The sequence below is a fragment of the Pseudomyrmex gracilis genome, unplaced genomic scaffold, assembly GCF_002006095.1.
Source record: "Pseudomyrmex gracilis isolate BER0280 unplaced genomic scaffold, ASM200609v1 scaffold_8, whole genome shotgun sequence".
NCBI classification, from domain to species: domain Eukaryota; kingdom Metazoa; phylum Arthropoda; class Insecta; order Hymenoptera; family Formicidae; genus Pseudomyrmex; species Pseudomyrmex gracilis.
In genome coordinates, this window is record NW_018020592.1 from 1,635,447 (window position 1) to 1,656,512 (window position 21,066).

The 21,066-nt window shown below is 40.1% G+C and overlaps 2 protein-coding genes across 14 annotated transcripts in view; one reads left to right on the plus strand and one right to left on the minus strand.

Annotated features, from left to right (window-relative positions):
- LOC109860516 (calcium/calmodulin-dependent 3',5'-cyclic nucleotide phosphodiesterase 1-like) overlaps positions 1-21,066 on the plus strand; it is a 98,153-nt gene that overhangs the window by 36,849 nt on the left and 40,238 nt on the right. For 12 of the 13 annotated variants that reach the window (XM_020439668.1, XM_020439735.1, XM_020439744.1 and 9 more), the window contains one exon: positions 3,587-3,848. The exons of the other annotated variant lie outside the window; for it this stretch is intronic. In XM_020439668.1, coding sequence (XP_020295257.1) covers positions 3,680-3,848 — 169 coding nt within the window. In that variant the 5' untranslated portion in view covers positions 3,587-3,679. The remainder of the gene's footprint in view (positions 1-3,586; positions 3,849-21,066) is intronic. 13 annotated transcript variants of the gene reach the window in all.
- LOC109860571 (maltase 1-like) lies at positions 15,542-19,818 on the minus strand. The gene is made up of 8 exons (XM_020439756.1): positions 19,575-19,818; positions 18,902-19,089; positions 18,506-18,775; positions 18,170-18,412; positions 17,694-17,879; positions 16,807-17,062; positions 16,220-16,559; positions 15,542-16,105 (listed from the first exon to the last, which is right to left on the minus strand). Exons 1-8 carry the CDS (start codon positions 19,729-19,731, stop codon positions 15,952-15,954), a joined length of 1,794 nt encoding a protein of 597 aa, XP_020295345.1. The 5' UTR covers positions 19,732-19,818; the 3' UTR covers positions 15,542-15,951.

Sequence of the window (21,066 nt, forward strand, 5' to 3'; positions counted from 1 at the left end):
GAGAAAACGAAGATACTGAGATCTCGTCTCTCGTCGAAAATAAAAATCAAAAAACTTGCTATAAGAGATTTCGCTCTTGGTGTGCGCCAAAATCTTTTGCGTATTTTCTTCTCAACGCATATTGAATCTTGCGATCTCCACAAATCGGAGCAGAGAAGAGAAGAAATGGAAGCGCAAATAAAAAAAATTCTCGAGAAGAATCACGCCCGACTTGTGGGACATGTTTACACATTTCACGCGGAAAGAAAAAAATTAATGAGCACAAGCATAAAATTTCTCTCTGCGCTAAAAACGTTAAACCACGTGAGAACGTCTAATAAAATTCTTTCTTTGGTTTTTTTTTTTTTTTTCACAGCCGCGGGAATAGAAAAATGGAAAATTAAAGCGCCCGCGAACTTTCGGTTCGCGCACTCGTTCTTTGAATATTAAATTATCATGTCAATGAATTTTTGCCGTCAAAAGAATCAAAGGACGACGGATAATTCGTTCGTCGAGCGCGCACGAGCGACCAAATGATACATCGCGATATTTCTTAATTTCCTTTGCATTGTGCGCACGTTTGATTTTACTTTGTTCCAGAAGTAATAATTGAAAAAAAAAAAGAAATTAAAAAAATTATAATGAGCTTTGAAACATCGAGGTTTTAAGTCAAGATAAAGGACAAATATTTCTATACAAAGGAAACGTCATTTACAACAATGGAATCAAATTGTACGTTAAATCAACGTTCGTAGGAAACTCGAAGATGGGGGGAGGGGGGGTGACCCATCAAGCGCGGCTTCTCGATATCCGTAGACGTAGATCTAAATTACGGTTTGCTCGCCACCCTCTACACCAGAGCTTAGATAAATGAAGGTAAGAAAAGAAAAAAAGCTGAAAAATGTAGCGGCACAAAATCAGTTCGTCGCGCCTCGCTTACGAACGTCGTTACGCAGAGCCAATGGCGATGTAAGCGTCGGAGAAAGTGTTCGGAAGAAAGAGAGAAAGAGGGAGAAAGTGACGTAGTGTCACACACGCAGTACGCATGCACGCACACCCTCGGGGCAAAAAAGGAGAGAAACGGGCTTTTTTCGAGGTAGACACCGATAGACTTCGATGATGAAGAAGCAGAGAACACCGGGCCGATCTCTTCAGATCGAGAAGGTGAGACCAGCCGGAATCGGGAGGGAGAAGAAGGTGCACATCAGAGGGAGTGAAGCCCGTGACGAGCTTGAGGGAAAACGAAGAACGAGAGATGAAGAGACGGATAGATGGTAGAATAGAAAGAGAGAGAGAGAGTGACTGAACCAACTGTCGGGGTGTCGGGGAGAGGCGGCGCAGAGAAGGGGGGGTGGACGACGACGGCGAGAGGTGGAGGTTTCGAGTGGTTCAGTTGTAGCGGCACCGTGACTGAGATCGGACGCGCGTACACGTTTTAACCGGCGACGACTCGCGCGATTCGCGACCACGCGACTTTCTTTCGTCGCGTTTTAACGCGGTTCATCGTCTCTTCTCCCGCCGCTCTCGCGCCGGTTTTTGTCGTTGTCGTCGTCGTTGTTGTTGTCGTCGTCGCCGCCGCCGCCGCCGCCGCCGCCGCCACCACCGCCGCGTCCGACCAGGCGCGCGGTTCCTCCACTGGTCGGCGCGCGGCGCCTGGTACCCGTCTCTCCGTCTTTTCCACTGCGAGTCTTTTTGAACGCGATCGCGATCGAACTCTAAAATGTCAAATGCAAGAGACGACAGCGCGACGAGAACACGCGTACGTTTGTTTTTTTCTAACAGCGAGCTGCGTTCATTGCTCTTTTGATCGAATTTCCGCACATCGGCTTGTTTAAATTTCCGAGAGGAAAACAATTGTACGATTTGTTTTATGTCGGAGAAAAACCGAGAGGAGAGAACACATCACGGTCATCCGAAGTTCAACGACCAAACGAATCTTGAATCACGAAGCGGGAATTTCGAAAGTTTTGCGAATCTTTTGACTGTATAGTTATGAGGAAGTTCGCCGCTTTAGATTTCATCGCGTGAAACGCGAGACTCGCGAAAAGAGAAGCGCAGATATATATATACACACACACACACATATATACGAAGAAGAGAGAGGGCAACACAATGTGGTGGCCGTCGTGCATTACTTTCGAGTCGTCGTATCCCGCGAAAAGCCGTGCGTGCCGGAAGCGAGGCTCGCCTGGGCGCGCCGGTGCACCAGGTAACGAACCTGCGAGGGTTAACGTTATGGTAACGTGAATCGATCGCCTGATTTTCGCTCTCTTCCCCACCTCAGTACCGTCTGTCACGAGCGAGAACTCACGACCGGATGTGCGTGGACGGTCACGGTAGTGCGCGGAATCACGAAGGTGGATAAAACGCGCGGAAAACTTCGTTACCGCGCTATTTTTTTTTTTTTTTTTTTTTTTATTCACAAGCACTGAGAAGTTTCTCGCCAGAGTGGACGCGTAAAAACAAATATATATATATACACAAGCGTTGTTTCCGAAAATCATCTCGTTTTGTCTTCAAAGATCAGAACGAGGGTGATGTCAAGTGCGCGATAATATATCGTGAGAACGTCGAAATCATTCTCCGAGGATAATTATCCGGTCGGCATTTGCGTGCTGTCGACTGCAACGCTAGTAGCGCCGTGTAATTAAAGGAGATTCTTCAATCCGCGGGACTCCCGCGGACTTTGAGAGACAATCGCGCGATAAAAAGTTTGCCGAACGAGAGAGGAACTAAGATTACTGTTGCACGAGGAAGTTTGTTCGAGAAAGTTCGTTTTGTCAGGAACAAAAGAGAGGAAAAAACTAGTCGCGCGTGTACAAAAGAAAAAGAAAAATATTGTGACAGATCTAAAACACAAAGTTGATTATAGATAAACCGTCCGTAAAGATATCAGTTTTGAATGGGAGATGATATTGTGAGTCGGCGAAGCAGAGACAGATAGAGACGAGAGTGCGCGTTTCATCTTCTAACACAATACATATATATATATATATATATATATATATATGTATATTTTCATGTATTTTTAAGAAAAGAGGCAAAGAAGCTTCCACCTTCTTGTTCGCACAGCGGGGAAAATTAAATTGAAGAGTGCCACCATTTATTTTTGAAATATTGAACGATATTTCACGCCTCGTGCCCGCTTCCATATATATATATGTGTATTCGCGAGAGAGGAGGAAGCCCGCAGCTGACATTTATTTCTGAATACATCAAAGACGTGAATATCGGGATGTGGCCCGGGATCGTAAAGCTTCTCGGCTTTTTGATGGGGGTGTATCGGTGAGAGAATCCAGAATTCTGCGTCGAACCGCAGCGCGGTTCGCGTACACGTCGGCGGTAAAATTGGGCGATTTGTATATGAACTGGAACTACTGGAACTGCGCGCGTCGACTTGTGGCGTCGACTTGTGGCGTCGACGAATTATTATATTATTGATATACCGCGTAATCGCGAGATAACAAATAAAAGACAGTCGCGCGTCTTCGGTTCGTTTTTGGCGGCAAACGGGAAGATCAACACGAGACTTCGCACAAAAGGGGGTGTATGTATAAATTGACGGCGGAGCGATGTGGGATAATACGAGGCGTACTGGGTTAATCAGGTGCCACGGGGTCTTGCGCGCTTCTTCGCGGACGAGAAGACCGACAGCGAGGATCTCGACAGCGTAAAGTCGTAGTAGTCGAGACTTTTGACGATGTCTAGACCAGGCAAGGACCCCGTGCAGAAGTGCCACTCGGATCCGGGCGCGGCGAGCACTTCGTGCAGCCCCAGCAAGCGTGTTTCGCGGCGAGTGCCGTGCATTCCGTCCTCGCCAAACACGCGCAAATGCGTTCTAACGTTGGACGGATATAGCTACGTGATCGGTGAGTAAGAGACACGATAACGTTCGAGAGCGAGAGAGAGTTTACGAAAAAGGGTAGTCTAAATTATATTATCACTTGTGCCGCGTAACAATACACGTGGAAACAACTAAACAAATTTGTTTTTCCCTCTCGAACGTTTCCGTTTGTGTTGACAACACAAACTGCGAGAAACTGTATATTGATAAATCTGATACGCACGAAATCCAATTACACATTTGACCGCAACAAGTGAGTTTTCTACAAAAAGTGTTGACAATAAGCTCGACCAACCCTGTAGTTTTGTACAAGATTTGCATATGTATATACGTATTATATGTATATAAGTGTTATATTTTTATGAATGTATTTTTATCAATGTATTTTTTTTTTATCAAAAGCATTTTAAGATAAAAAAACAAAAAAAAACAGAGTTACGAGACTTCGAAGAATATTCAAGTGGAAACTGCGTTAGAAATTCCGTTTCTTCCACGAGAATCAGAACCGCCATTTTGCTCTGGTCTCACAAATATTTAGTTTTGTTACCCCGTCGTAAGATAATTAGCGTTTCAGAGGTTGTCACGAAACGCGTGCGCATGTAATGTGATTACATTATCGTTACGCGAGTTTGCGATGCTGTACCAACATGTTAATGTCTTAGAGCTATGTTTAAGATTATGCGCGCGCTCTCTCGGCGTTCTTAGCGCTAACACACGTGTGTGGAGAGATGCTAATAAATATGGTGAACAATTACTAATTACGTTTATATAAATAATAAATTTATATAAACCTAATAATATTTCAAGATAACCGGTCGTTATACATTAATCGCCGCGATAACGCAGAGAAAGAAAATCTAGTAAAACAAAACGCGCTGTGATCGATGCGAATTAAAAACAAAGTACATGGAAAACGGAAACTTCGCACTGTAAGATACAATTGCGTGCATTCGCTCGATTACTCATGAACAAAAAGTCTCGGAAGAATAATTTTTTAATTGAAACAATAGCGATAATTGAATGTGCATATATTCGTTTTAAATTAACATTCGTGCTCTTGCATTAATTAGACTTATGCAGACCACGCAAAGAACCGTGCGCAGAACGGTTTCTGTGTTTCACAATGTAGGTATATCCCAAGTGCATTGGCTTAATTAATCCAACATACATCTACGTACATGCGAATACCGTAAGATATTAGAGAGGGTTTGTACCTCGATTTGCGACATTCTCGCGTTTGCATCTCTCTCTCTCTCTCTCTTTCTCTCTCGCGCTAAAAGCTTTCATTTCTCTTGCGCTGTATTTTCAAGTAACGTATACAATTGGTCGAGTATATAGTTCTGACGAAATTGTTGGCTTACATTTTACATTTCTGTTTTACACTGCTCGTTTCAGCAACTGATATCGCGGCGAACACTGCGGATTTAATAAAAACTAACTTGCACGCTCTCTTGAATATTTTACACACTCGTTTCCGAAGAGTATCTCCGGTCTTTGTCGGAACAACTTACGAGGAACTTAGACACTTCTCTTTAAAAAAAAAAAAAACTTGCATGTGAAAAGGTTAAAAAGCCGATTAGGATCTCTTGTGTGTACATTATACGGACGCGAGCGTATCGATCTTTCGTGCATCCGTACTTATTAGCACTTCCGCGGGCGCCGGCGAAAAAAAAGTCTATTAGTCTGGACGGGTTCTCCGATTATTAAAGGTTTCTCGCGCGCAAAACCAGAAGTATCGGAAAAACTTGCGTTCGCGGAAATATTCCTGAAGAAATCAATGCTTTCGCGAGCACTTTGCTTGCAAATGAAAAGTTATTGCGTTCTGATCTCGCGGATTTTTACAACATTTTATATATATATATATATATATAAAATAAAATATATATATATATATAAATCGGAAAAACTTGCGTTCGCGGAAATATTTCTAAGGAAATCAATGCTTTTGCGAGCAAATGAAAAGTTATTGCGTTCTGATCTCGCAGATTTATTACACACATATATAATATGTGTTGTAAAAATCTGTAAAAACGAAACGCAATAACTTTTTATTTACGAGCAAAGTGCTCGCAAAAGCATTGATTTCCTCAACAATATTTTCGCGAGAGCAAATTTTTTCACATATGCGACTCGGAGAGAGATTTCTCCGAGAATGTTTTGCGGTTTATCTTTTTCATCCTGCGAATCTGCGCGGGAGTATTTCTTTCGTTTCGATGACAAAACAAGGTTCAGTAGTAAAAATTCCGTGTCAAGGATTGGCACGTATGATCGTAAATATGCGATAAATTGTTATGCAGGGATCTCCGCTCGGTACAAACCCGGCGGCGATCACTTAAAACCAGAGCGCGGCTACATACACGCAACGAGCGAGCGAGAAAAAGATAAAGAGAGAGAGAAAGAGAAAGAACGATGCATTATTCATGAGACGCGGAAATCGAGTCCATGCTTTTCTTCTGCTGCGTCACGTGTAGAGTAATATGATTATTTCCGCGTTATTCGCATCGACGTCGTTAGAGGAGTTGCAGTTCGACGAGCACAATCAATGCACGGCGACGATCTAATTTAAAGCTAATCCCAACGTTTCTCTCCGCGTGACTTATTTGTTATGTATTGCCAGGCATTACGGAGCTCATTGTAATTATAATCTCGTTTTATTAATAATTAACGAGAAAGGGAGAGAGAGAGAGAGAGAATATTATGTCTGCTCGCGATGCACGTGTGTATATCTCATGCGCGTCGATAGATCTCACGTCGTTGTATTTCGTGTCGCGCGATATTTAAAATATTGAGACGCGACGACGCTCTCTCGCGTTACGCGACCGAAAAACCGCACGCGAGTGTGCGAGACGGCAGTTATTAAGAATTATGCAAATCTGTCTGCGCGAATCGCGCCGAGTATTTTGTACGTTACGCATTTCTCTTGACCTGCATAATGTAGCAGAAAACAAGTGCGAAACGTGTTTCCTTCTCTTCCCGGTTAACCTTATTTTTCTCTCGGTACACGAGATAAAGAAAGAAAGAGAGAGAGAGAGAGAGAGAGAGAGAGAAAAATCCTCGTTGTTAATACGAGCCACATATATATGACCGCTGCTACTACCGCTCGACATAACTCGAAAACCACTATCATTAAATTAAAAAAAAAAAAAAGAAAAAAAGAGGTCGTGCTCAAGAAGAAAAGAAAAAAACGGGTCGTCCGTGGCTAATAAAAGACGTATGTTTCATCTTGAGGATTTTCAGTTTTGCGCGATTCCACTTATTGTGCTTCCCTTTAGTTTCTGCTGTATTCCTTTTTTAGATTCTTTTCGAAACGAATATCAAACATTTATTTTTTCTTGCGAGAGCTTGCGGACTCGCAGTGAATACACAGGGGAGAATGTACGTGTATATATATATATATGTATAGAGAGAGAGAGAGAGAGAGAGAGAGAGAGCGAAACAATATTTGCGTTTACTGTTTTTCTTTTGTAATCTCGCCGAACATCCCGAGAATATACAGACGCTCTGCTTCGAGAAAATCTCTTAATCCCCCGCGAGAAAGGCGGAGAAGAGGATCCGGTCTCCGGTTACAAAGTTCGGTGTCGTGGGACGAGAGAGCGCGATTTAATGAGATTAACGTTTTCCATTGGCGCGTCGATGTTTGCATCGCTTTCTTCTTACACTCGACTTGAGGTCCCGGACTTTTCCCGACGCGGGAGAAATTGTGAAACCCCGGTCCCCGGGTTTTTATTTGCGACGAGAGTTATGACAATCAAGCGTGATGAAATTTTCTTTGATTCGGCCTTTTTCACGGCGACATCTTTTGGCCGGGCCTTTGAGAGAAGCCTGCGTAATAGAATATTGCTTCGCGATATCGTCTCTAATTTGCAGCTTTAATTAATCTCAGTGACATTCGGCGGAAGAGAAGGTTGATCGTTCTATTTCCGAGTCACGAGGATCTCCGGTATCACGCACGAATTCGGTACATCGTCTATCAATTTTCGTTTGACGTTGCACGTCATTGCAGAAAGCGTATGCAGCACGGTACACGCATCGCGTTGCGCGCACAGCTGATGATTAAAAGCTCCACTATATATGATATTATTTTTTATACACGATAAAGTCGTGAAAACAATAAAACGAAATAAATAAAACAATAAAATAAAGAAAAACATAAAATCTCTAATTACAGTATTGCGAGTAATGCATTTGCAGAAATAATATAAAATAAAAGAAAAAGTGCACACACACACACACACACGCGCGTAAAATTATAAAATTTATATTGTGAACCTCATTTTATCGCTAATTAGCGACATTAGTCGTAATGATTGTTAAACATACGCATCCGATAATATTCGCTTGTTTTTTCCGCTTCTGCTTCGCTTTGAGTTGCGCGTTTTATTACCCACTCCGTTGATTGTCCTCTTCGTATTATTTTTATGTGATTATCTTTCAACTTAATGAATTCAAAGTTACGCGTGCTTTTTTGTTGTTTAGAGAGGAAAAGAGAGAGAGAGAGCGCGCGCTCTCTCGAAGCCCTGATCGGTCTTCCGTAAATATTAAAGGGTTTTAACTCCGCTTGACACAATTCAGGTTCGATGAATTTAAAGAGGCGTGTTATATGCCGGGCCATCGATGAATATATCCGGAGGGAAAAACTCTGACGAGAGAAAGCGCGAGATATGGGGTGGGTTAAAACGCGAGCGAGATATTGAGTTTATATCTCGCCGGGGTAAAACAAGGCTAGCTTGCGTTCACGCCTTGTAATCAAAACGTATTTATCGTAATAATATAATGTAATCGGAACTTTCTCATCTCGCACAAATGAGAGACTTTTCGCGAATCTCTCTTCCTCAACACGACGGTTTTTAGAACGCACAAATCTCAATGTTAACATTTGTCTTCTTCGAGGTTCTTTTGCGACAAAGAACCTCGTCGTTTTGTCCCGAGACGAGATGTGTAACCAATCGAAAAACCACCCGCGTGATTGACGTTGAGTTTCGCGAGGAAGGAATCAAGAGCGTGAGAAAATATTGACCCTCTATCTTGTTAAATCGTCTTACTTCGGGACTGAAATACCCTCGTCGATTTAGTAGACACTTATTGTACGCGTTGTATTGACGTTGCTTGCTCTGTTTACACTTGTCATCGAACTGTTAATTGGATGATATTGAATAAACCCTACATTTGTTATTAAAGACGTGACAACGCGAAAGAAACAAACCGATCGATTCAGTAACCTCTGAAGCAATTTTATTTGTTATTTTAAATCGCTTTTCCTTTGTCATAATTAATATTTAATTATTTTTCACTCTTATACTTATGCGAATCAATTATCTGAAGATTCACAAGGTAAATAAAAAATTATAAAGGAAAATTTTCTAGATAATTTTTTTTATTCACCGACAGCTAAATAGTTCGGAAACTGTTAAAACATTCAAATTGACACGATTAAAAAAAAAATTAAGATATCAGACGTTGAAGAGAATGGAATATTTTTTTGATTCGAACCGGTAATTTTTTTTATCGACGAATTATCCGGCACGCAAAAGAGCGAGTCATGTAAATTGGTTTTTTTGTGTCAATTCTCTCTAACGAGTGCTTGCAAATTAATGACCGCGGTGCTGCGGCTCGTCAACGTCGACGTGCAAAATATAATTTTGACACCACATCGGAATATTGTGAATCACGCCCGGGGCGCATTCGTTTCTTTCGATTTACAATTTTGTCTCTTCCCGTTACGTTACCCGTAATGACGCGATTCTCGTTTTCTTAACGAAAGACGATCTCACCTCGTAGGGATTCCATCTTGATCGTCGTCGACCTCGTTTTTAAAATCGTGCGAGAGCAGGATTCAGTTTTCTGTCTGTTCCGAGAGAAGCGGATTCTGAAGGTTCGCGCGAGCGCACGTGCCGCCACGGTTCGGTGAGCTCTCCCTTTTATTTCGGAAATAAAACTCTCGTCAATTTAAGCGATATCCATTGTGCACGATAGTATTGACGCCGTCTTCTCTGTATTTGTCATCGAACTCTTAATTGGACGATATTGAACGATACGCATCTATTACAGGGTAAAAAAAGAATATGTAACAAGTTTGTGTGATGACGTTTCTTTGAATTCAAACTTTATTTTGCCAACTGATTTCTATTTTACACACACTAATTTTATATTGTTACATTTAATTCTTTTAGTTTCACAATTTAACTCAAAGTTTTACAATTTTGTTATCATCGATTTCAAGAAATCCCAAATTTGTATTTGAATAATTCGAAAGTGACATGTGACAAAAATTTTGTAAAATCTTTGCGAAAATTGTAACTGCAAGATTGAGACAAACTTAATCGATTTGGCGATACGTACAGATTACGAGACAGCTTATCTACGAGGCGTGTTTCCGCCGAAACAATGGATACTGCGAATTGTCGCGCGGAGCAGAAGAGGAACACCGACGATGTTGTATAAGTAAGAGCTTCCAAGTCCCATCGGACCGTAAAACAACCACACGGAGTACAACGACTAAACTTGGAGAACGATTCCGTCCGCGTTGGTCGCGCAGGGATTTGTCTCACTAGAAAATCTTCTACCGCGGCCTTTAAATCACCGTCCATCTTCTCTTCGCGTTGCGAACGTCGAAACTTCTTGTTCTCGCTGTCTGTCAATTTTACCGGTACATTCAGGACGTGTCGTTCATCAAAAACATTAATTCCGTAAGACCGGAGCATTATACAACAACATCCGCGCTGGTGAAGTAAGAAAATAAATTATTAAAGGGATGATGTTTGGCAACGCGGTCATATCACGTTTTAATGTACCGTTGTTGATTAATCACTGAAGTCAAACAATCATTGAATACGGTCGGTACTTGGATGAATGATCGCGTGAGACACGTTGCGTTTCACTGTTCGAAGCGGATTTTTTGCTTTAATGATCAGAACTATTTGTTTAAACAAAATCAGGAACTGGGGAAATAAAGCGAGAACTCTCAATTTTGTAAATGTAACATTTCCACAAAATAATACGCTTCACGCACACTTTTTCTAAATTGTTAGCATATATTTTTGTGCAATATTTTATTTTGTTTGTGTTGAAATTGTAGCTTGACTTTTGTGTATAATTACATAGAACTATATATTATTTTTTAATTCGCAGAAAATAAAAGAGAGAGAGAGAGAGAGAGAGAGAAACTTGAAAAATGTTATTATACATCGTTCGGTTACGTTGGTTTCGTCAAAATGTCGATTTTCTTTTTTTTCCGTGGTATCGAAACTAATTGGTGCTTCATTGCAATTGATCCTCGGCATTTAAACTTTCCCTGGTTTAACTTTTATCTGAATGATACACTGCAGTTGTACGCAGCTGGTTGTTATATTCATCCAAAAACATGTTCCAGTATCGTGACGAACGTAAAAAACAACCGCTTATACGACGAAACTTTCTCATCGGCATGTAAAATATACGCGTATTTTGTACCGTAAATATGAAAAAAGAAAATAAATGCCGTGCGCGAAGTCAACTTTGTGTTTTTCGTTCTTTTGAACGAAACTTCTTGAAACTCGCTGGCGAAACTTCAATTCGGTGCACTTTAATTGGCTGATGTCGTTAACGGAGACGGTACACGCAAATGTTATCGAAGAAAAAAGTACGACAAACAATTTTATTTCAAAAGGTCGGATAGATGATTTAGATTCAACGTTAAAAGTCAGCGTCGTGAGATTTCTGTATAAAATAGCGCAGAGTAAAAATGTCAGAGGACACAGTACGTAAACTTCATAGAACCTTGAAATTCCGCTTGTAATACACTTAGAAAATTAACAGTAGAGAGAGGTTATGCAGCTTATGAAAATGAAATATGACGAAGATTTGTTCGATACGCACTCAGAAATAAGAATTATTTTAGAACTTGCTTAATTTTTAACGCCGTGTGAAATTCAAACTCGCGGCTAAGTACAACTTTATTTCACACCTTAAAGATGTGTTTTATTTCTTAGTGTTACATATATGTTAATACGTTTTTTATTTACTAAAACACAAGCGCGCGCTACGCGCACGCTATTGTTGTTTTTATTTTACCGTGTTGTGTCAGTAAACACAATTTGTCACCGCTATGACAGCTAGTATATACGTTTTCCAAACCATATAATACACATTAGAGAGATGTCAGAAATAACGCATGAAAATTAAAATCAAAAACTAATGAGAGAGAAAAGTGGAAAAACAACACGTGACTAAAGTCACGTGACAGAGAAAAGAATAAAAAAGAGAATATTATATATATTATATGTAATATTCTATATCTATATATAATACACACACATACGCATACATGTGTATATATATACCGTAATCACGTGACCGAAGTCAGTAACACCGCCGCGGTCGCGCGGCCGAGGTAAGTGACTCCACCGCAGTCGCGCGACCGAGGTCATTGACCTCACCAAGGCCGCGCGCCCGAGGTCAGTGACTCCGCCAAGGCCGCGCGGCCGAGGTCAATGACCCCGCCAAGGCCGTGCGGCCGAGGTCAGTGACTCCGCCAAGGCCGCGCGGCCGAGGTCAGTGACTCCGCCAAGGCCGCGCGGCCGAGGTCAGTGACTCCGCCAAGGTCGCGCGGTGGAAGTCAGTGACATTACTGTAGTATGTATATAATACATATAATACAATATAAAGTATAATATTATAAATATATAATAAATTATATGTATAATATGTATTATTTAATGTTATATATAAATTACAGTTTACGACCAACTGTCTCAAAATCGCTTTTATTATTTACTCTCTCGATCTTACCGATTCGATTCGACTCGATCAATCAACCAATCAATCGGCATCGCGGAAAAGAGGCAATAATAGGTGCGATTTATTCGACTCCAAACGCGCACTTCTCGGTCCAAATGCCTTTTTTAATATAGGATAAGATAAGACAAGAAAAATAATTCACATGTTAAAATAGTGTTAGTTTTTAGTTACATATTTATTTGCAAGAAAAATAATAATTTTTTTACATATAGGTATAACACGTGATTATCTTGACACATCATCGAAAAATCAATAACGTCGCGCTAAGTGTTGTGTACATATTGTTACACTTTGCAAGAGAAAAAATTCTTCACAGTATATTTTGTTTTACACAAACGCAAATGTGTTTCGGTGATAATTAAGAAAAATTGTTCCCCAGACTAAGTTCGCACGTACGTGGGATTGTTTGAACGCAATATATTTTCGCGCGTGTTCCGAGACGTAAAATTGAAATGGAATATAACACACAGCAAACTCACGTTGTGTGTGTATGTTAGAGAACGCTCGCTTCATTCGCGAGCTTGACGACACTCGTTCTCACAGCGGACTTGATCGACTCTCGGAAATCGGGTGATTAAACGAGCGGATGTCCTTCAGCGCGTCGTCCGACGATTTATCGCTGATAGTGGGGAGAAGTGACATTTTGACGTAGAAATTTGGCGTCGGTGGGGATAATATGGTTCGTCTGCTTGTGACGCGTTGAGGAAATACACCGGGTATAGGGTGTACGTTTATATGTGTAGGTCTTTCTGCCAACTTTCCAGAGACGCGATATGCCTGCTTAACAAACTTCTCTTTATCGGGTTACGGAGAATTCCAAATACTCCTTTGTACGTGGCGCTTATTACGCGAAACGTGCGGTATCGTCGAGAAGTTTAAGGCGATTTGACGACACCGATCGACGTTTGCAGAGTCCTAGTTTGAAAATTACGCGAAAAATCTTTTATACGCTACACAACGTACTTACGTTCTCAGCGTCTCTGTTTTACAAAAGTTATATGCTCACAAAAATATTCTTCACGTTCCGCGCATTAAATTTTGACGTGAATTTTGGACGCGTAATTTTCTCCGAAATTATTTGTATATTTTCTCGTTATCGCGCACGTGTCGTCGATAAGCACTTCGGTGCTTTTAATGTAAACAAAGAAAATTTTATCAAAGATTATAAGAGAACGATAGATATACACCTGTATCGATATGGGTATATCATGGAAAATAAAGCGAAGAGAATAACGTGAAGAGAAAAATAAACAAACACAAGAAAAGAATTGTTTCAGAGATTTATTAGCCAGAATCATTCGCGCGTGTTGCATCTTTTTTTTTTTTTTTTATTGGCGGCGACGATTACTCAGTCACGACAAAAGTTCGTAAGTTTATGCCGGAGAGATCGCGGGAACGATAAATCATTTTCCCGCCGTCCGATAGGTCGGGCGCGCTAGAGAAAACGTCTTCGTCGAAGAAAGAAAGAGAGAGAGAGAGAGAGTATAATATCGGATATTGCCGGCAAAAATGCATAATTCATGCTTTGCGCGCGAGTGCAACTTGAAGAACCGGACGGCACGGAGTGACGACTCTATATTCGATAAGCGGTTATTGTCCGTGCCAATCGCGATTATATTTGTCTGTTGCGAGTTTTGCAAATTTATTCAAGGAGAAGACTCAGGCAGTATCCCAATGTGTGTGTGTGTGTGTGTGTATATATATATATATATATATATATATATATATGAAAACGTCGGATTACAATATGGAGCTTTTTTATTTTTACGATATCGTAACCGATATCTGTGCTCGAAACTACAAAAATGAACCAAGAAGGGAAAGATATAAAAGATCGCGACGGGAAAAAGATTGTATATTATTTTTTTCGCGTGAACGAAAATTCTTTCATGAATTTCATACCTTTCTCTCTCTCTCTCTCTTTTTTTTTTTATATTAAATAATGCTTCTCGCACGCGCAACGCTTCCACATGCTTTGGATTTTTATCCGACGTGAACTTGTTCTTTTACTTCGCGCGGGATTTTTTTTCCCTCCGTGATGGTTTTAACGAATAACGAAACGTTTTCCTCGATAAATACATTCTCGGTTATTAGGTCTAAAATACCGCAGGAATATTTTAATATCGAAGTCGGGATATACACAGCACCAGCTTGGGGAGAGCGTAACTTTACGCTTGTGAAAACTTGTGATCTTTTCTATAAAATACGAGGAAGATGTTGGAATATTCCGCGGAATGCGGTTATATATTATGGATTAAAAGACATTACATATATATAGAAAAAGACATTACATATATATATATATATTGTTTTTGTTAACATAAAATATTTTTTATTTGTATTTTATTGCATAGAATTTATAGCAGATTTTACATGTGTGATTAGTTTATAATTTATTGTTACATTGTTCCGCGTAACATGTGTAATACCGAAATACGCGATGTTTATTCTTGAGTTTATACTCGCAATAGCTGTTTAAAAAATCGTCGAACGGGGCTGCCTCAGAAATAACAGAATCGAAATAACAGAACACACATTTCTCTCGAGAAGGATCGGGACTAAATCGAATTCAGGTATTGTTGCGAAAGCGCAAAGACGAGAATAAACGCGAAGGAAAGAATTAGATCGAAGGAATAAAATATGATGGTCTCAGAGAGAGAGAGAGACAGAGAGAGATAGATAGATAGATAGAAAGAGAGAGAGAAAATGCGGGTCTCTCTCGACAGATTATTTCGCCGAACCTCATCTCTGCTCCATTTGATCTCCGATTGTCGGTGGTTCTTTCCGCGAAAAATTTCTCACGTACGCAGATATTTTTTTATCTCACGGGAGGATTAGACGCGGGAAATAGGTTCTTCGGTTTTTTGCGTTTCGCATCACGTAAAAACGATTTATCGATTCCCGAGAACACCGGATAAACATTGAGTTCAAATATGTTTTTTCCCGAGTAGGTACACGAGAACAGAAAAGAACGAAAATTACAATTGTTTGCCGAGTCGTAAGAGAAAGAGAGAGAGATAGAGAGAAAGAGAGAGAGAGAATCAGGGAAACTTTTGACATTTTCGATGTGTTCGTTAGAGCGAATGATTATTTTATGACAACGATGTTACGCGCCGCGCATCGAGCGCTTATAAATGTTTCGTGTTTCTCTGCAACCCCCCTGCGCGTTGTGTCGGTGCAGTGCAGTTGTTTGTATAAAGGCGGAGAATTTAACATTTCGTTAATATAATCGTAATTTAATAAAGTCAAGCGACACTGTCTGCAGTTAAAGTAAATTTTCTCGTCGTAATATCGTACTTATAAACGCGCGAGTGAGTTCCTCGTTAATTTATTACTTCTATAATTGTCTCTTTTTACTTGTGCAAAGTCAGCAAAACGAACATTGATAGTAAAATTGTCGCGAGAGAAGCGACGAATTCTCGCGCGGCGTTGAATGCGGTTTTGAAACTCGTGACAATCACTGAAGCGTTCGGTGGAATAGTAAAATGATCCAATTGAACGATTTGGCTGGAACAGAAGTAAAAAGACTTCGATCAGTTTTTGAAACAAATCATCCGCATCGACGCGTTATTACACACTTGATATTCTTGATAAAAGATATTTCAAATATTTCTTACTCACTTTTGTTTCAATTTGGAATCCACGCTCGCTACTTTGATCTTGTTGATGTTGTATTCCGTTAAATTTCTGCGTAAATTAACCGTTTGGTTGTTGTTGTTCGAAAAGTTGATCAGTAACGTCACAGCTTCGTCGCTCGACTTTCGCAGAACACACAGAACGGTTTTGTTTATTACGTCGGTGGTCAACGATCCGATTTTTAGCGCGTTTGACGTGTTGCGCAACGCCGTCAGAGCGCGATAAACTTTGTAATGAGACTCGTTTACATGTTTTTGTACCAGTAAATTTATTCTGGGATAATCGGCGTGAATCGGTAACCAAGTCTTATTGGCCTTACTGAAACCTGTCAATACAATTATAGAACGACATATATATCGGATGAATCGTGGAATTTCGATACGTTTTTTTGTCAAACTGGCGTTATGAATTTTTTGTGCAAGTTCTTTTTTCGGTGCTAAAACATCGAGATTTTTTTATCTTTTTTTTTTTTTTATGTGTGTAATTTGGAAACTTGCAGCAGAAAGGACTGCTGACTGTTCAAGGATTGCTCGAGCGAAAAAACGCATGTGTGAATCGTCGTAACTTCGTACCTGCGTTAAGATCAAAGTTCCACTGAAACGGTGTGCGGGCCGGATCGCGGGATCGATTTTGATATCTCTCGATTCCCGCCATGCAACCCTGGGGATCCTTCGTATCTTCCCAACTTATGTCCGTTTTGTCAACCATTCCGATTTCCTCGCCGTAATACGTCACCGCCACGCCCGGCAATATCATGGCCAGCATGGTCATCTGATCGGCTCTTCCGGGAAAACGCGAAGCCGTACGACTGCGATCGTGATTTCCCATCTAGGATAATTCGTACGTTTGTGCGTGCGGATTTCTCTCGGCAACCAACGTTAAAACGGCGGCGCGCATTTTGCGTTATCGATGATATACGGCAAAATATGTGGATGCTAATTAACGCGCGCTCTCGTGTAAGGTTACCGCAATCGCGTAAATTTGCGTTCCATTACGTTAAATCGGTTCATATAACGTGTGTGTATTGATTACCATATTATTACGTGGAATTATCGCTTTTTTTTTTTTTTGTGAAATGGTGTTTGAGAGATTTTCAGCCCAACGAAAACGCGCGTTTGACGTCGTCGGTTAATTCTCTCAGACGGTTTTAATTATACGCGCGCCGCGTATAAAATTAACAAAGTGGCGTGTAAACATTTGAACGCGCATTTATGAATTATTTATTATATGGTGTTTTAATCATACGTTGTAATTACAAATGATGTAACGACGTGGAAAGTTAGCATAGCGGTTTTCTATTGGTAGAGAAATTGACGGCTTTATATAACGGATATTGATTTTCTAAAATGTGTGCTCGCGTCCCAATCTACTATAGTTATCAAGATTAAAAACTCTATCGTATATCTTTTTTTACGTAATATATACAAAAAAGAAAACATAGAAATAAAAATTCTCTTACCACCCAGTTGGGAACGCCATGTTTCGGCATCGCGCCCATCCAATCGTCTATCACTTTTTTGAACGCGATGGCATTCGAGTCGGCGTTCACGTCCATGATAAAATTGAAGTTAAAAGGAATGTTGGAACCGTAGCGGTAGTATTTAGTGGTGTTCTCTAACGAAGTGTACCCTTCAGTCATCATCACCTTTCGTTTTTATTGAAAAAATTAGAATTATGTAATTATATAGTTCTGTCACATAAAAAAAGTAACAAACATACAAGTGGATAATTGCAGTCTCGATTAATCGCAACACTTGGCCGACCGGTTTATTCTAACACATCGCTATTAGAATAAACTAGTGCGCTCGTCTCTAGCAATTAGTTTAACAGCCGATTAATAGGCTCCCGGTCGGATAAACAACTTTCAGCGAGCTGTTTTCGGATAAGTGTTAACCACGTTCGGCAAAAACACGCGTAGATAGCAGCGAATCATACCTTCTCGCTGGTAGAATGTACATCTGCGAAATTGTCCAAAATTTGTCTCCAACTCATCACCAGCTCGTAAGTTTGCGGCTGATCTTTTGTTAAAGTGTGAACTAAATAATTGTAATCGGTTTTCGGCACTCCTTTTAAATTGCTTCTGGGCTCGTCCCACTCGTAGTTCACTTCGAAGAGATGTGGCACAGCGTTCACGCGAAATCCGTCCACTCCTTTCATCAGCCAATATTCGATGATTTCCTGCATCGACACGCCAAGAACACGATGCGAAATTGTCACTGATTTAATGTGTGTAATTCTTTGTTCGCAGTTAGGGTACGATTATAGTCGTACCTTCATCTCTTCTCGCACTTCGGAATTATTGTAGTTCAGATCCGGCTGTCTTTCGTGAAATTGATGCAAGTACCACTGGTTACGGATCTTGTTGTATGTCCAAGCCGATCCGCCAAACACACTCAACCAATTGTTCGGCGGTATTGTATTGTTCTCGTCTCTTCCGTCTCTCCATATGTAATAATCCGCGTATTTGCCCTGGCTGTTCACACTCTGATTGAACCAATGATGCTCGTCGGATGTGTGATTCGGCACAAGATCGAGAATAACCTAAGAAGAGGAGAAGAGAAAATTGTTGTTTAGAGCGGACAATTTTTTTTTATCGATATACGCGATTAAAAACCTTTGAAAAATTGTCGAAGACGAAGCAACACGCGTTGCTTTTTGCAACCACACCTTTATTCCGAGTTTCTTCGCGCGCGCCAAGAGGTTTTCGAAATCTGCTATGCTGCCGAACGTTTTGTCGATGTCCTTGAAATCCGAAATGTCATATCCGAAGTCGATCATAGGACTTCTGTTGATTGATGACAGCCATATCGCCCCCACTGAAGAGTTCACGAAATATTCCAGGTTGCTCGTTATACCTGTTTTTTTTTTTTTTTTTTTTTTCAATAAATAAAAAGGAACGATAATTCGGTAGAAGACTTCGGTAGAAATTTTAATATCGCGCGTTGATTAAAAGCTCGAGTAGTTTCGCTATTGAGACAATTAGAAACAATTTAAAAAAACTTTCTCTGCAACATCGCGTTACGATAGAATTACAGTATGTTAAATACGCTTTGTTAGTTGTGTATTAAAAGTTGCAAAGTGTCGACGTAATGACAGGCGCGATCTGACGTTTTTTTATTACAAAATTTGTTCTATCTTAAAGTAAACAAAGTGCAATTACGACGAGGAGCGTCACGGTGTCATTTTTTTTCTTGATACTTATCGCGAAAATCGTTCCGCGAAGGAAGACATGACGCAAGACACACGTAAATCCAAGAACGTTCATCTTGAGCTTTATAGTTTTTTTTCTCTTTTCTTTTCTCTCTCTCTTTCTCTTTCTTTCTCTCTCTCTCTCTCTTACCTTGAAGATCACCTGTGCCGTCATCGTTAGAATCCATAAAACTGCGGGGATAAATTTGATAAAAAACCGTGTGGTTCCACCATCCCCGATCGAGAATCACGGCCGAAGTCAACGCGGTCGTTAACAAAAGACTGTGGAGAACACGCGGCCCGAGCATCTTCGCGATTGAACGTTTGTCGTGATTTTGGTTGCCGCAATTTATACGTGTAGTGTTCGCAAGACACGGAAAACGAATGACGACGCTCGACGACGCCTTATCAAGCAAGCTGAAAAAATCTCGTGTACAAGCGATAATCGTCAGGGAAGAACATCTGCTCGAGAAAGAACATCATCACCGCTACGCGCAATAACGAGCGTTGCTTCCGCGATTGAATAAGATTCGTCAAATATATATATATATATATAGTTTTTTTTTAAGACGGTGAAATGTGCGAGAGAACTGGGCGGAGAAATAATCAGAGAGTTGGGAGAAACTCCAGAATAGCTGTTATCAGTGAAAAAGAGAGCGTTCAAGAGCTCTTTCAAAGACGATTCAATTAAAAATATTATTTTTGCAAACTGCTGATATGATTGTAATGACGTTCACTCGCGTTAATTTTGTTTTAATTGTTCGAAGCTTGTTCGCGACGACGTGTTAAAGAATTTTTATTCCGCGCGAATATTGATCATAATTTCATTTTACTCCCAACTTTACTTTTATACTCAGAAAGCACGTTTTTTTTATCATGTTTTCTCTGAACCGGAAAAATTTAATTACGGATTGAATTGAACTTGTTTTAATGAAAGTTGAAGAATTTCAATTTTTAATTAAATCAATAGAGGCAATAGTCTTTGCGCGAAGAAAAACAATGTTTAATTTTTTTTTTTTTTTTTTATAATGTAAATCTCAAAGCGCGCATTACAACCGCGGTGCAAAATTCTTGAACTTGTCACATGTCGATTTTTTGCGATACAGTATAATATTGTCTTTTGTTTAGTATCAACGATAGAGAGATAAGTGATATCTCTAGTAATATCTATCGGTTTCGATACGTTACCTTCGCTGTGTTAGGTTCGAGTGTGCGTTATTGCTTTTTCATACAATCACGTTGCGTAAATTATACGTCACAGCTTGCGTGTGTTGCAAAATTCGTTAAAAAGCAGTAAAATATAACAAAATCGAATATACGTTACTTGCATCGTTTTTTAATATTTTTTTAAATATGTTTTTTAATATAACTATCACTAATTACTCGCGCGCGCGAAAACAATTATTAAAGATAATTTTTATCTGAGATAATTTTAATTATTTAAAATAACTATTTAAAATTTTACTAACTATTTTATCTCAACAACATTGCATACGGTAATTATGCAGTTATACGGACTATTTTCCGATCTCAACAATTTTGACATATGTTATCAAGGTCACCTCCCTGAATAATAATATGAAGGTTTTATCCGTCGCTCATTGTTTATAAAAAACTTATGAACAAAAAAAGTTTCATGAATA